This window comes from Galendromus occidentalis, unplaced genomic scaffold, assembly GCF_000255335.2.
Source record: "Galendromus occidentalis unplaced genomic scaffold, Mocc_1.1 scf7180000077428, whole genome shotgun sequence".
In the NCBI taxonomy this organism is placed as follows: Eukaryota; Metazoa; Arthropoda; class Arachnida; order Mesostigmata; family Phytoseiidae; genus Galendromus; species Galendromus occidentalis.
Genome location: NW_003805416.1, coordinates 131,251 through 146,155, shown reverse-complemented (window position 1 = coordinate 146,155; position 14,905 = coordinate 131,251). Strand labels below are relative to the sequence as shown.

The 14,905-nt window shown below is 50.7% G+C and overlaps 1 protein-coding gene across 1 annotated transcript; it reads right to left on the bottom strand.

Moving 5' to 3' along the window:
- Nucleotides 1–306: 306 nt before the first annotated feature.
- LOC108863651 (nose resistant to fluoxetine protein 6) lies at nucleotides 307–12,425 on the bottom strand. Its single transcript, XM_029111264.1, has 12 exons — nucleotides 12,065–12,425; nucleotides 6,686–6,903; nucleotides 6,076–6,284; nucleotides 5,907–5,995; nucleotides 3,704–3,865; nucleotides 3,280–3,373; nucleotides 3,059–3,157; nucleotides 2,743–2,908; nucleotides 2,106–2,185; nucleotides 1,758–1,998; nucleotides 1,055–1,390; nucleotides 307–935 (listed from the first exon to the last, which is right to left on the bottom strand). The coding sequence occupies exons 1-12, from the start codon at nucleotides 12,423–12,425 to the stop codon at nucleotides 702–704; spliced, it is 2,289 nt and encodes a 762-aa protein (XP_028967097.1). The 3' UTR covers nucleotides 307–701.
- Nucleotides 12,426–14,905: the final 2,480 nt, after the last annotated feature.

Sequence of the window (14,905 nt, the reverse complement as noted above, 5' to 3'; positions counted from 1 at the left end):
GTTTTGTACCTACACAGACAAGGTCTTCGCAAGAGATCATCGCCCGGTCATGAACTCTATACGGGGAGCATCGAAAGCCAATGATATCAGGGGGGAACTCACACAGACAGCAATAATGTAGGAACAAAAGACCTAGGACACCGATGGAAACAATTTTCTATGAGAACTTTTGCACCTCTGCTCTTGCAGCTGGAACTTGTTCGCTGTTGACTGCAAGAATAAAGTCAAAACTCTTCGCAGAAAAATGTTCGCTTTTTTTCTCTTCAGCTCAGTTAAATATGTACACATGATAACCCTTCCAGAGGGATCGGGAATAAATAATATGATTTCCAGTCTTCGTGGGTCCGTCCGAAATATGAAGATTTACACGTATGGACATGGTATATTTACATAAGAGATCAGCTGTGATGGCTCTTCCTCCTCGACGCGAACACTTCGCTAGCTGCTCATCCGCGTCATCGCACCAGACCACTTAAGCGTAAGGTAGCCCTGGTCGAAAGCCGTTCTTGATTCCTCGGTTAATTCTGTCCTCTGGATGCGACCGCGGACTAATTTTCTCGTCGCGTCGGCAATACCAGGCATGCCAGAGTGTGGCTCCTAGTTGATAGGGCTTCCAGAGGGTCAGCCCGGGAAAATTCGAGCTTTTGGAATCGCACTCAGACGCCAGTCAACGAGGCAACTCCTTCTAAGCAGCTCGGGTCTCACAGATAGACTTTGTTGCTCTTATTGGGATCGTGTTGCACCTCGGGACTTTCCTGCGGGGACTGAGAGTTTCCGTAACACATCGGATTCCTATCCTGGTTCTGACTGAAGGACATCGTGAAGACTTTCTCCAGGAAAGACTTTGACAGTCTTCTGATCGGGCTCTCGACGAACAGGTAGAACAACACGGATATCAAGATCACGAAAAACACGTTCGTGACGAACAGATTGAACTGAAAGAAAAAGCTTCACGCTTACCGCGAGCTCGGATTTCTTCCAACGGGCGCTGCATCGGCCCGACACGTCCCTCACATGTGACGGATAGTATCGGATCTGAAGAACGCAGACTCACCACGGTAGCGTGACTCCCGTAAAGCCTCTCCCGAATGGTCCATTGATTGTGGTAAACAACCAGAGGACTCAGTAGGAACGCGCTCAGACTCAGTCTCGAAAGCGGTATCCAAGCTCTCCAACTCAGCAGGCACTCGAGAGGTTTCGCTTGACCCGAAGCGCAAGCCACGACGATCCAGGTCAGACCCAAAGCCCATGAAGATCGGTGACCGGCAGCGTATATGAATTTAACGAGATCCGAGCATTCATCCGCCGCGTATTTTGACCACGTCCACGGAGCCAAGACCGTCCACACCATAGTCACTAGCGCTAACGGCCAAGTGATAATTCTCGTCACCTGTGGAAACTCTAACCGTTTAGTCGGAGGATTCACCTCTGGAATGCTCCCTCCAGAGAGATTGCTCCCCGGGCAGCGGGTCGCCCTGACTCAATATCAAGGTGATTCTGTCCGAAAGATTGGGGTGGAACCCTGATCTGTCGGATGTGTGATAGGACATCCGACCGAGAGAGCGCAGAACGCCGCGCGTGCGTCGTTTCGATCCAATGCAATGCTACGGCAATATACCCGTGAGATGTTCCAGGAAAATCTACCAGGAACCGCTCCTCATTCGGAGTCGGAGTGAGTCGAACTTCTCGCTCCGTCTCGTGGACCCCGTCTGACGTGATCCCGTCGATACGAGGATATTCGAGGAACTCTTCCGTACCATTCGGAACCTCATGAACGGGTTCGTTGCGATCACGTAACCGGTGCCTATGCCGATAGTGAAAGGACCCGCGTGCGTATAGGGTCGCATAAAAATGTCCGACATCATGAGCGAGACGGTTTTGGGATCTTCCAGGGGCAGGATGGTCGGTGGATAGTTCGACAGCACAGTTTGTACGCCGACAATGCAAGAAGTGGCGACAATCACGGCAAAAGCGACCACGGTGCCCATGGCCGGTTTCCTGGGGAAGATTTCATTTGTGGAGTCGTGCAGGTGCTAGATCTGGAATGGCATCAGGAATGACCTTTCCTTCCCTACGAGGAGGGCCAGTTTCGACTTCATACTCACTTGATCAGAAGCAGGATAACGAACAGGAGACTCATTTGAAGCTGCCAATCCGCGCTCAAGAACCACAAGTTCGGGGTGCACTGGAAATTGCGAGGAATCAGGCAGAGAGACACGACAAGATTATCGTCCGAGAGAGACTCTGTGAGACGCGGCGGTCGTAAGTCATTATCGGTCATGGACCTTTTTTGAACAGTTTTTCAGACTACCAGAACATCGCAGCTCAACGCGGCGGCCTTCCCTAGGCTCCCTGGCGAAAATACAATGTCCGAACGAAAGTTCAGAAGCAGGAGTGTCTCGCTGCCAATTTCTGGAGGAAACTCTTATTCATTCCGCTAGCCGTTGCTCACGCGACGTTCGTTAGAAAAAAGCGTCCGTATAGACCATGACCGATCGCAACGAGGAAAAACGCACGGGCGCCTTGGAAATCCCGAGACATTTCCACCGACGAACTGGACGGTCTGGCATAGCGACCGACTTCAAGATGAGCATGTCCATGATGGGGTCCAATGGCACAGCTCGTGGCCTACCCGTGAGCGAGCCGCGAATACGGTGCCGCTCGCAAGCACTGCATGCCAGGTCAAATCCAGTCCGAGAAGGTTCAAGCTCGTAAAGTGTCAGAGCTTCCGATGTTTCTCACCATCTCGTCAGTAGGCATGAAGTTGTTGAAATTCATCAGAACCGGCAGCCAGTTGGTCTGGCAGCTTTCGGTCGCGATCAGAATGTTCTCTCGCCATACGGGGCCGCTACCCAGGAGTGGGAGTACGGAGAAGAGCCCGACGACAAACAGGGCGCAGGCCGTCAACCTGGAAACCACAGCCTCAAGAGTACTGTCCGACCTCGATTCGTATGTTCGATTTGATTGGTCTGGAGTTCGCGAATTTCCACCCTCTCTACGAGCCAGATCTGGAATCAGGGAGCTCGTCAAGAATCAAGTTGCGATCCGGGAAACCCACCTGATGAAACGATGAATATACTGTGCAGAGATCGCCTTGTAGTTGAAGATTTTCGACGACGCATGGTTAGCTGAGATTTGATAGCTCACTACCAGACCACTGGGAAGGAGGATTCAGAGGAAACTGTCAAATTTTTGATCGTCCATCGCTTCCTAAATGTAATTCAGGAGTGAGAAAGTAACCATGACTTCATCCTCCTCTCTGCGGCCTAATCCAGTTACCTCATGAAGAAAAAGTTTTCAACTGCCATGAACCCGTTGGCGATGAAATGGAAAGGAGGTGAGCTCATCGCCCTTATCAAAAACGCAGCGTTTCCTGAAAGCATCTCGTGCTTAATTATCCGGGAAGCAATACTATTTCAATTGAGTGATTATATTCATCGTATACTTCCCGGAAATGCATTGATTATGCGATAAATCGACTGGTGTTTATTTAATAGTCATTCGCGGAGGAGACGATATGAACAGAACTGTCTCTCCGCAAGAAGTGATTTCCTAGATTGATCGAGAGCTGCTCTAGATCTCTATCTGATGCAATCTGAGGCAAGCTGGTCTTGCCACCGAACATCCGAAGATTCGAATACAGCTTTCGATTCATATTTCGCGAGTATGGATCCTGTCTACGTCCTCGGGAGGGAATACTCACGCAACGATCTCAGATCAAGATACCGGTAAGACTGACAGTATATGACCCACAGGAGACTCAGGACTCTCAGACCGTGGAGACAATTCAAGTTTCCCGGTGATAATTTCCTTCTGGAGAGAAGATGAGCCATATTCTGCCTGAGATCGAAGGCAGTAATCGCGCCTGCAACGCGAAAGAGACTTTCAGGATTGAATCGAGGAAGATCGCCACATATCGCTCTACAGAGCCTCCGTCAGCGGGACCCTGCGTTGCTCATTCATTTATCATCGGAAGAAAAATGATCGAAGCTCCACTGGTTTGATGTCTTCTCCGATCATTCGTTAGATTTCGCCAGTGTACATCCGGTCAGATCCATCCGCCCGCGGCGGATCCATTCGTCCACGAGCGGACGAGCAATGAATTGCGCTTCAAAAGGGGAAGCATTTGATGTGTGATGTTGTATGATACCATCCAGTGAGCTTTCTCAAGGTCGATCGCCAATTATCACTGTCTGCTTGATGCTTGTCGGGGTTACTCTCAGATCTTTGCGCCGACGTCGCGTCGCCGACCCGAACATGAGAACCCGGAACGCGACAAGAGATCAAGTTCAATGCTCTAGTCCAGGGGTGTCGGACTTAGATTTTTGGCGGGCCAAATTCAAGCGCCGCAGGTGCCCGCAGGCCACATTAAAAATTTACGTTCGTATAAAAGGAGAATATGTGCCTATGGTCCATGTAAGTATGCTTTTCCACCCTCCGGGGATTGAGGGAAAGTTCGCCTGTCCGGTCTTGCTGAGAGATTAATTCCACCGATCTCATCCATTTCCGAGCACTCATTGGAAATGGTCGGCTCAGAGTTATGTGGGAAACTAGTGGCGGGCCACAAAAAGAGACCTCGCGGGCCACATCGAGGTCCGAGGACGAAGGGTTTGACATCCCTGCTTTAGTCTTTCCAGACATGGATCCTCGGTGGGGAGCTCACCTGGGAATCCATCGAGCCTGCGGCCTTGAACGGAAATCACTCGCGACCCGCGAATCCATTCCGACTAATGACAATTATATTCTTCTGTGCTACTTGACGCGAATTCTCAAGCTGAAAGTTGTTGCCTCATCGCCGAGAGGCAGCCTTCGCGGCACCGAAAGAGGAATCCGAGGAGAATGAGGTAAGCATAAATCTTCTGAAATCTGAGACAGAGTCCATCACCAGGAAGCCTATCACCGTCTTTCGGTCCGCGCGATTGGGGTAATTGGAGAATGTCCCGTGTCTGGGGATGTCCCGAAGCGTCCTGTACATCTCGATATGGTATAAAGTTGGTTTGACTCGATCGGTTCCGCTCTCTGGGCTGGGGAATCTCGCGTGAAGGACAGGTATGGTCGTCAGGCGCGAACTTCGCGAAAACAATCCGTACCACGGGCAGCGACACGTAGTTTCCTACTGCATCAAGTGATTCGTCAACATCTTATTCCGTTTTCCGTCTCTTCCCCCGAAATAAAGATCCCGCGGAACATCCAATTTGGAGATGTGGCAACACGCCGAACAGTGAAAGAGTGGGAACCATCTCCGTGAGTTCTGACAGGCGCTGCGTCGACCCGTAAGGGACAGCCGAAGTGAAAAACACGAAGTCTCGCCTAGAAAAGCGCGAGGAGACTTTCCGATGTCCGAGTTCCAGGTGCTATTGACGTTTCCGGGCATCTCTTCGAGCGAAAATCCACGACGAAGATTGCTATCCGTCAGAGAAACACACATGGGAGAGGATCTTGCTCTGTTGACGGAAGAAATGAACGAGAGGATCGTTACCGTGGACATTTCGACCGGAAGCTGGCATGGAGCTTGTATCCGAAGCATCATCTGTCAATCAGCTCGAGTCCTAATGTCAGGAAAGCGTCGAATGATCGACTTCAGCCTGTCAGCGAGCAGTCCTCTTTCCGACCGCTCCGCGTGAAGCTCAAGTCGGTCTTAAAACGTCGCGAGGACTCGGGGGATAATTATTCGATGAGCGAGTTTTCGTCTGTTTGACAGGCGAGACAGACGGACGGAATCACACTGACGGGGTCTTGTGCGCGAAATTTTCATAAGAAAAGATTCATCGAGAGAGACTGATCGAATGGAAATTTCGGCCACGTATGGACGATGATGGGGAGCAGGAAGGGAGGAACTCCGGAAACTTCCTCAGAACGTTCCTCGAAATAACTGCGTCAGGCTCGAGCTGGGCCGATCGACTCACCTTCTTGGCATTCTCCGCGGATCGATCTCGGCAGCGTCTGAATCAGAGTTCCCACAGCGACGAGAAACACTGACACCGTCATGAAACAGCTGTAATTTCACGCGGATGTCATCGAATAGATCGGGTTCCGCTCCTTGAGAGAGAATCTTTGGGCCACGAGCGAACTCACATGACAAAAAGTTGCTGCGTATCTAGAGCCAGAGGAACGTCCTTCGATTCGCAGCCCACAACTTCGATCTTAACTCGCAGACTCCTTGATATCGGCTGCAGCATGCGAGAGACGTCTGGAATCGAGCACGTAGACGGTGTGCAGATGCCCAGCCGGAGCTCGAACGGCTGATGCACTTTGTGGTAGGTGAGCAGGACTTCTTTGTACACCTGTAGAGGTTCGACAAAAGATTTGGATGAGACAGTCGAATCGATCTGGCTGAAGCCTAGAGAATCCCGATGGGTCTCGCTTCGGTGATCGATTCCGTTCACGAAGAGAATGAACCGTCTCGCTGAGGAATTGACCATTTTATGCGAGTCCGGGGACAGCGTCTCTCAGCTCCGGTTGTGCTTGGTCGTGGGCGATATGTCCCGGAAGACTTTCCAACGGAAAAAATCAGCGACTATTCTCGAGAAAAGCTTCCGACGACCTTGGGCACGTGAAACGTGTGAATAAGCTCCTACAATCCCCGGTGGGCCGCATCCTCAGCGATGGACCCCTGAGCTCCCAGCTGTGAGAATCCTCGCTTCGTCTCGAATGCGGGTCAATTAGAAATCGGTTGCGAACTCACACTGGTCGCGTTGAGCAGCTCTTGCAACTTGTGGCTCGAGTGCTTGTTGAGAGGGGGTAAAGCTGGCGGTCGGATAGCGACATTACAGTGCTGTCCGCGAAAATCCACGATTCCGCTCGGCTCCGTAGATTCTATGGACAAGCACTGGTCATAGTCCCCGAAATCGCTCATTGTGACGTCCATGATTCCGGCGGCAGGTCTCCCGATCGAGTCTAGAACTGCATCGAAACAGACTGTTTTAGATTTAGAATGGTGATGGTCGTCCGATCGTATCGGCCAGGGGAAGTTTCCATCAGTGGCTAGGGAGTGAAACGTTGGAATCCTGTTCACGATCATGCCAAGCTCGACCGCGCTGGGCAAATCCATATATCATGGGTAGGGCTGGGCATTCATCGCGGCATTTTTTCCGGAAATTCGCGCATCCATCGCGGCATTTTTTCCGGAAATTCGCGCACCCGACAAAAAAATGCAGAAATTCGCGCACTTATTCGCGGCTCGTGTTTATTTTTAGATTTACAACAGGTTAATTTATGTACAGTCTTAGTATCTTACAAGCACAATAAATTCAGATTCCCTCATTGTTATGATACAGCATGTTATACATACTGAGGTTTCCACTTTTTATACAACGTCTGTCGTCACGGAGAACCCCAGAGTACTGACTGAAGGATCGCTCCGCGGCGACACTGTTAACCGGCACGCTCAGACAACTGAGAGCGATGCCGGCCAAGTTCGGAAATCTGGGTGCTGCATTTACCCAGAACTCGACTGGATGCAAGGACGCTCTAAGCTCTTCCGGGCGTGAAAGATACAACTGGAGCTCCGCTTTGGCTAGGTTGTCGTCCTCGAACCATCTCACGTTCTTGATGACGAACTCAGCAGGAATCTCAGTTGTACTCAGGTTGGACGGATCGAAAACACGGCAGGCACGAAAAAAGTCAGCGGCCGGTTGCCTGAACTTGGCCGTAGCCTCCCCCGAAAGATAATTTCGCAATCTTTCAGCAGATTTTTTGGAGTCGCGATCCTGGTAACTTCGAGGTTTCCTTCATGAGCCGCAAAAACTTCCATCCATTCGATGAGCAGGGCCATGTCTTCAGAAACTAGGTGCGCGCTCACTTCGTTGCTTTCATACTTCGTTAAAGCTTCCATGATACGAGGGGCGTATTCCCTCAACTGGGCTAGCTGAGTTTCGACGCAAGGGGAGGCGCAGAGGTCTCTTGTTTCCGAAAGCGAACTGCTCGAGCTCCCTTCCATTTCTTTGGTGAAAAACTCGTGGTAATTCTCAAGATACTCCGCGTGGAAAAGGGCTGCCCGGAACCAACTATTCCATCGGGTAAGGACTGGAACTGGAGGGAGCTTTTCGATTTTCCCGTTATCCCTCAGAAATTGTTTGAACCTTGCTTTCCGAGCCGGGCAAGCCGTGAAGGCTCTCTTTGATGCTGCAGACAAGCTTATTCACCGTGCGAAACGACGAGACCCACTCTTCGCAAACAAGATTCAAGAGGTGAGCGGTGCAAGTCACATGGGTTCCGTTGAGGAAGATGTACTTCAATGAATCTTTCCAAGCTTTGTTCATATACGTAGCATTGTCTGTTACGAAAGCACTAACGCGTAAGGGAGAAATCTCGTATCTTTGCAAAATCTTCAGGACCGCATCGCTGACCGTTTTGAAATTTGTACTTTCCAAAACGTTGCATTCGAGGAGAAATGCCTTCAACGTTGGCTCTTCGACCTCTTCACAACATGGAATCGCCAGAACGTTGAGGATGTAACGATCCTCTCTGTCTGTTGTTTCGTCGCAAACGATCGCGACGGATCTACTTCCTCCGAGAAGTTCCTTCAAGTTCCTGACGTGGACATTGAATGCTTTCGGAAGGTAATTTCGACGAAGATTGCTCGCCCAAGGGATGACCCCGCAAGACTTCATATTCGATTGGAGGAACATCCGCAACTTCGGATTATCGAGGGTATGCAACGGGATGTTAGCGGCCGCAAAAGCTTCAACGAGACTCACAAGCGTCGATTCCTTCTCTAGCTCTGCTTCACTTCGTTGGCCGAGAGCTTCACTCAGACTGACCTGAAGCTTAGCTTTCTTCGATAGAGACTCCTCCAAGGACTTATATCTTCGTTTGTGACCCTGGGTCTCAAGGTGTTTACCGCAGCTGTCTTTCCTCGTATGGTCCACAGCGATATTACACGTGCTACAAAACAGCGATCCCCCGATGCATGGAATTGATTGTCTGCGAACTCTTTCGCCCGCATTTCGGGGGTCACATGTATGGCCGTTCTGTTCCTTCTTCTCGGAGCGCTCAGTAATTCGGATGGGTGGCGCTCGGAAGCGCGGTCTCTTTTATGATCTGCCGCGGAGTAGCCTTATCGGGGGGTCATTCGTCTCCGAGGCGAGGTTCCATAATCGAATCTTCAACTTACGGTCGGCTCACACAAATGGTCACACGGAGTATCCTACATTTAATCTCGCGGAACTTCCGAGATCGTTCGATTTCACCATCAGATAGCGCTCGCGATTCCTCTGCGTTGTTGACACGGCGAACGTTTCGATCGTTTCTCTGGCCTCGCCGAACGCACACTTGGCGAACATTTCCGACTTGCGCGGCGTCAAGAAGCGCGGACAGACACTCCGCCGATTGCAATCAGTATCGTTTCGCATCTAGTTTCGAAGCTTCTACATTGTCTGCTCGAGCTCCTCCGATACCAAGGTACAAGGAAAATGACTTCAGAGTTGATTAGAGCGTTAAAAAATAATTTCGAATAGAAACACGGAAATTCGCGCACCCGACAAAAAAATGCAGAAATTCGCGCATTTATTCGCGCGTATCGCGCGCGCGATGAATGCCCAGCCCTAATCATGGGCTCGAGATAATTGCGAGGGTAGAATCTCAGATAATTCGATTGAATTCGATGATTATCCGGAGAAAAGGATCGAGAAAGTCCGAGATTAGGAAACATGCCCACTCAGGCACTATGTCCAAGATTCTAGATGGAAACGGGAAAACACGTCTAATTGCTCTCTCCAGATGCCAGACGCAGCAGTTTTCGATGCACAGGGGGAAAGAAGAGCGTGAATGAGCGAGCTTCTCAATGGGGCTGCAAGTGCGCCTCGTTCGCTGATTCTCATCGCTGCAATTAAATTATGTGCGTGCGTGGAGCGGTCCCTTATTAATTTTATGTTTCTGTTTTCGTTGTAAACAATGTGATCATCGTGCTAATATTCCAGCAGCTTTCTCCTCTTAGACTATGAGATGGGTCCGTGAACTCAATGAGCTAATCAAACGGGATCGCTGGCAGCGTTCCTCTCGCGGAACGTACACATGTGAACTTGAACCCGCCGTTGGGAAACTCGCGGTAGGCACGCCATGACGATTCTCGCCGTCCTGGGGAATCTTGGCGCGACGTCCAGCCAAACTCGGAACTCTTCGCGAGAAAATTTTCGTTCCCGAGACGGCCGCACCGCCATCGTGGAATCTTGAAGGCCTGGGGAAGCGAAAATTTTGTACTCGTGGTCGGGACAGCCCATCAGACGATAAAACCACGCGGACAAGAATGCAGAGACCTGCTTGGTTGCTCCTTTGTGAGTTCTCGTCGGCACAACAAATGATCGCTGGTCGCTGAACGATTCACGCAGAGTTGAAAGCGATTGAGGTACGAGCTCGATCGCCATGGTAGAAAAAATCCAGCTCGAAATGAGCGATACGGCGCACAAAACCAAGAGCATAGCCGTCTCAAATCCGTCACAGCAAGAACAACAACAAGAGACGCCGCAGTCACCGATTTCCAGGATTAATTTTGATGCCGAAACACATCAATTTTCCAAAGTCCACATTCGCGTCTCGGAACATAGGCTGGTGAATGGTGCGGCTGTCCGGTCGCGAAAAGGATAGAAAGACCCGGAGTCTATGCGCAGAATTCATTCCGAGAGATTTGGCATGAGCGACGCGAGTGTGACAAGTGATACCACCAGGATAATCTGTTGGGATGGCTGACCATTCCGAATGAAGTTCGCGTCGGGTACTCATGGGTCGTTTCCAGCGTCATAATTCTCAGTAATTTTCCGGCGAAAGTCGTTCCTTCCTCGGCTCGTCGAATGGTTGGTCCAGCCGGTGATTCATTCGCTTGACGTACATAGATCCAGCAAAAACGGGCGGGTACGGATGCACAAGTCGATTTAGCAAAATCACTTCACGGAATAGCTTCCGCTCGCTCTCAACGGGTGGAGAACGTCGAGGGTACCGGCTGGAAGCCTTGTCACGCAGTCCCCTTGAACAATTTTCTCGGAAGTTCACGGGGAAACCCCGACTTTCTAACGATATCAGAATGCATACACATATTCTCCAGATCAGCCCAGATCGAGTCGTTCGGTTCCGAATCCGACGAAAAATCCAATCCAAGAGATGTTCGTTCCGTGCCTGATGGTCTCACGATTGAAAGTTCACTTTGCGAAAAAGACACTCGTGAATAATCAACCAGTCGACCTTGATAGCCTCGTCGGATCCTTTTCCGCACTCCCGACTCCCGACTGCTCAGAATTTTCGAGCGAGTCCTTTTCTCACTCTCTTCCCAAGCCATGCCGAGATCGATGGCTTAGACAGCCAGAGTCACATTAATTAGGAGAACCGTTATGATGACCGCATCACGAGCCAGTTACGCGTCCGCGCACAGTCACAGAAAACAAACTCCATCGGTATATGCAAAATCCAAACCATGATTATCTCGAGTAGAAGCCGATCGGCGCTTCCAGGGCACGTGAGTCATGCTACAATGATAACACAAGATCCGACACCTCAGCCACAGAAAAAATCACGTCTTCCGACGAATCAGAAAAAGCTGTAAATAGAATCCAGGAAAAAAATATCTCTGACTGAGCAATTGGATATTCGTCGAGTGACTCTGCGTCTCATCAGAGCTTCCAGATCGCGATCGATCGTTTCGGAGGCGCGACCAGCCTGGAGCCGCGATGTCTTGCCGCGATCGCTTACGAAACCCTTTACGAACATGACAAAGAAGCGCATGAGACCGATCCAGAGAAGAGCCAGCGGATGGGAAGCACTCTCGGAGCACGCATCCCGTTTCGATCCAAACGGTGTTTCCGGCCTGATATGCATCCTGATAAGGCCGGATATCCCTAGTACCGATGCGATGAGACAGGGGCGAGCTCCCCGATAGAGGATGGAATCCAAGCGTGATTTAAATTTGAAAGGTATCCAAGACTTTGGTTTTCGAAGCGAGAAATGAAAAATTGCTTCTTCCAAAGGGACGTGTCTAGTTTTGGCATCTTCGCCAAATCGTTTTGGAACGGGTATGCTTGCACAACATGCTGCGCATCTTTACCGCTGGCTCGTCTCCTTTCTACATGATACTCACTCTGGAAAGCCCAAGTATCGAGCTTCCGGAGACCACGAATCACCCGGAGGAGGCTGCGGACACACTTAAGCTCCAAGTTGGTGTTGGCAACCTCCAACATGTACGGGAGGAATTGCCTCAGCAAATGATCCACCTGTCCCTGTAGAGCGGCGTCGTACTTGTTCCAGAGCTCGACGATATTTGCCGAGATCTCCTCGTGGAGCTCATCGTCACTTTTATCCATGGGGTTGGGGACATGGTTCTTGAGAATTTTACTAATGAGTGCCACTTTATGTTGAAGGGCCTCGATCTCGGCGTCTGCGAGAATGCCCTGAACATGATATACGAATAAACAGAATAACGTCGCGACCGACCACCTCATCGTTTTCGTCTGTGGACAGAACATTCGCTAGAGATAAAAGCGGCGTCGGTGAGGGCCGAGTGAGGATTCTGATGGAGCAGAAAGGGAATCTCACCGCGCAGTCGAATACCGCTCAAGAGGCAGCGGTACGGCTGCTGGCTGATTGATGAGCTTAGCGTGGTCAGCTATATCCCCTCGAGAGCCACCTACCGACTCGAGTGCACGTCTGCGCTTGCGGAACGTTCTCGGCTCTTGATGACGAGCCGAAGACTGTTAGCCGAGTTTCTCGGAGAATCCAGGCTACATCCTGTTTGTCATGACGCTCAACCAGTGATATGATTTCGGTTTCCCTCGGGAAGAACGAGACGCCATTCACGATTACAAGATTCACGTAACCAATAGAGCTGATTCAGTTGGAATTCCGGTCGACTAATTTTGACAATGCTATTGCTCATGGTTCCTTCGATATTTAGGATGACTCGGTCAGCAGAAGTTGTACGGAGATAGGAGTGGATTCTCCGTCACGATGACGGTTGCCGTCTCACAGCTCTGAGAATTTCCTGCGCCCGTTTGACAAAGCGTCGAGTGGCGGACTGGACCGCATTGGCATTGAAAGGTGAACGAGCGGAGGTTTGGGTCTGCAGTTGACCATTCCTCACGGAAACACGGTGGGCTTCTTCCCACATCGGGCAGATGCCGAGAAGGATTCCCGAGGTGATGCCATTGCTCAGTCGAGCTCTGGTGCCGTAGCCCCCCGCGAGAGGTCCTCGCGTGGGAGGCGTGAGGAGCTGAGAAGAGTGGTTTCGATGCTCTCACTCCCCGCAATCGCTGGTCGCGAGCCTCTTCTTTCACGAACCCCGTACTTGAGGACGGATCTTGAGGGAGCGAGAACCATCGGGGCTTGATTTCCGAAAGTCATCGATTCCGCAGCCTGATTCTGGGCCGATCCGCTCTTTCTCCCGTTTTGCGGAAGATTTCACGCGAGTTCGCGGGTCGAGAGAATACGGACACTCCTGAGAGTGGAATGAGAAAATTCTCCGGCTTTAATTCGAGAAGCGGAGGAAATCTCCATTGCCCATGTTCTGCAAACCGCGTGTTTGCGGACGCAAATCACGGCTCAGGGCCGGAGAGTAGTTCAGCTAAATAGATGAGCATACAGCAAGAGTCCCAACGATTGGTATTCCCGATATTTCGTGAGCCAAGAAAATCGCCACGAGCGGAGATTCTCCAGCGGAAAGAATGGAAATGTCTCAACCCTTGATCAAGATGTTATCCCGTCCGATTCGCTCATCAATGCCTTGTATAGTATCCTATGCTACGCGAAATCCCAATGATTAACGTCGAAAGTTCGCACTCAATTCTCGGCAGTGAAACGAAGAAATATGCTCGTGCTCCCTCGATAGACAATTTTTCTCGGTTGAATGGATTCTGTTCAGAGCGCTTCTCTACCAAGCCTCTGTTCTGAGTCTCCTGAATCTCTGCTGAAACAAATAAACGTTCTTTGGTTCTCCGCCGTCTAGATCGTGCCCAGCCGGATAGTGTCCGTCGGTGTCGTGCTCACACCACACTCTGATGAGCACAACATACATATGTATGTCGGAAGATTTGGGATAATAGTCTCTTGAAATCGTTTGAGCTGAATGTGCCTCAACGACATAAAACAGGTTTGAAGTGATTGCGGTAAGACCGAATTTTCGAATTTGCCCACCCCCGGAAAGTTCATCCAGGGAGTCCGCAAATCACGTCTTTCCCGGAAAGTCCATCCCGAAATGGGCCTTTCCCGGAAATTTGCCCACCGAAAAACGCGAGTTATCGGGACTCCAGAGTATCGTAACTAGGAATCGACTTCGAGGTGACTATTGGCACCAAGCACGAGGAACAGCTCCGATCTGAGATCATCCGGATCGTACGACCGGAATACCCTCTCATTCAACTGTCTCGCTGGATCGATCTCCTGTTGCTGGTGGGATTCTCCAGCGGCTTAAGCGTTGACCAGGTGAGACGTTTCCCTCGCAAGAAAGCGCACGCGAGCTCCCCGCGTAAAAGTTCTCACCTTTACGCCATCGTTGAAGTTCGTTCACGCGTAAGATGATGGGCAGAATACTGAACTTCTCATGTCACGCTTGAAAGAAGCCTCCAAGTGAATCATTGTCTCGAATCATGAAAACAGTGACGTAAACCTCTCGATAATAAAAGCGGAATCGCATGGAGATCTTCACGCAAGACCTCGGCTGAGATCTTTTCGATCTGAAATTCCATGGATACTTTTATTTGCAGCGCGAGCTGTTTTTCATCGCCTATGCACACGGCTCTGGGTCGGACACCGAGCTCCAGTGGAAATGAGATCAGAACAGCAGCAAGGCACGGCGGAGGGGGGGCTTCAGTCTGCCCCGGGAAACTTTTCCTCCGGGGGCCCTCCGGGAACGGGAGGGGGGGGCGCTTCGTCTGGAGGGCGAGGAGAAGACCGGTGAGGGGTGAGTTTCCTCGAGCACCTTAAAAAA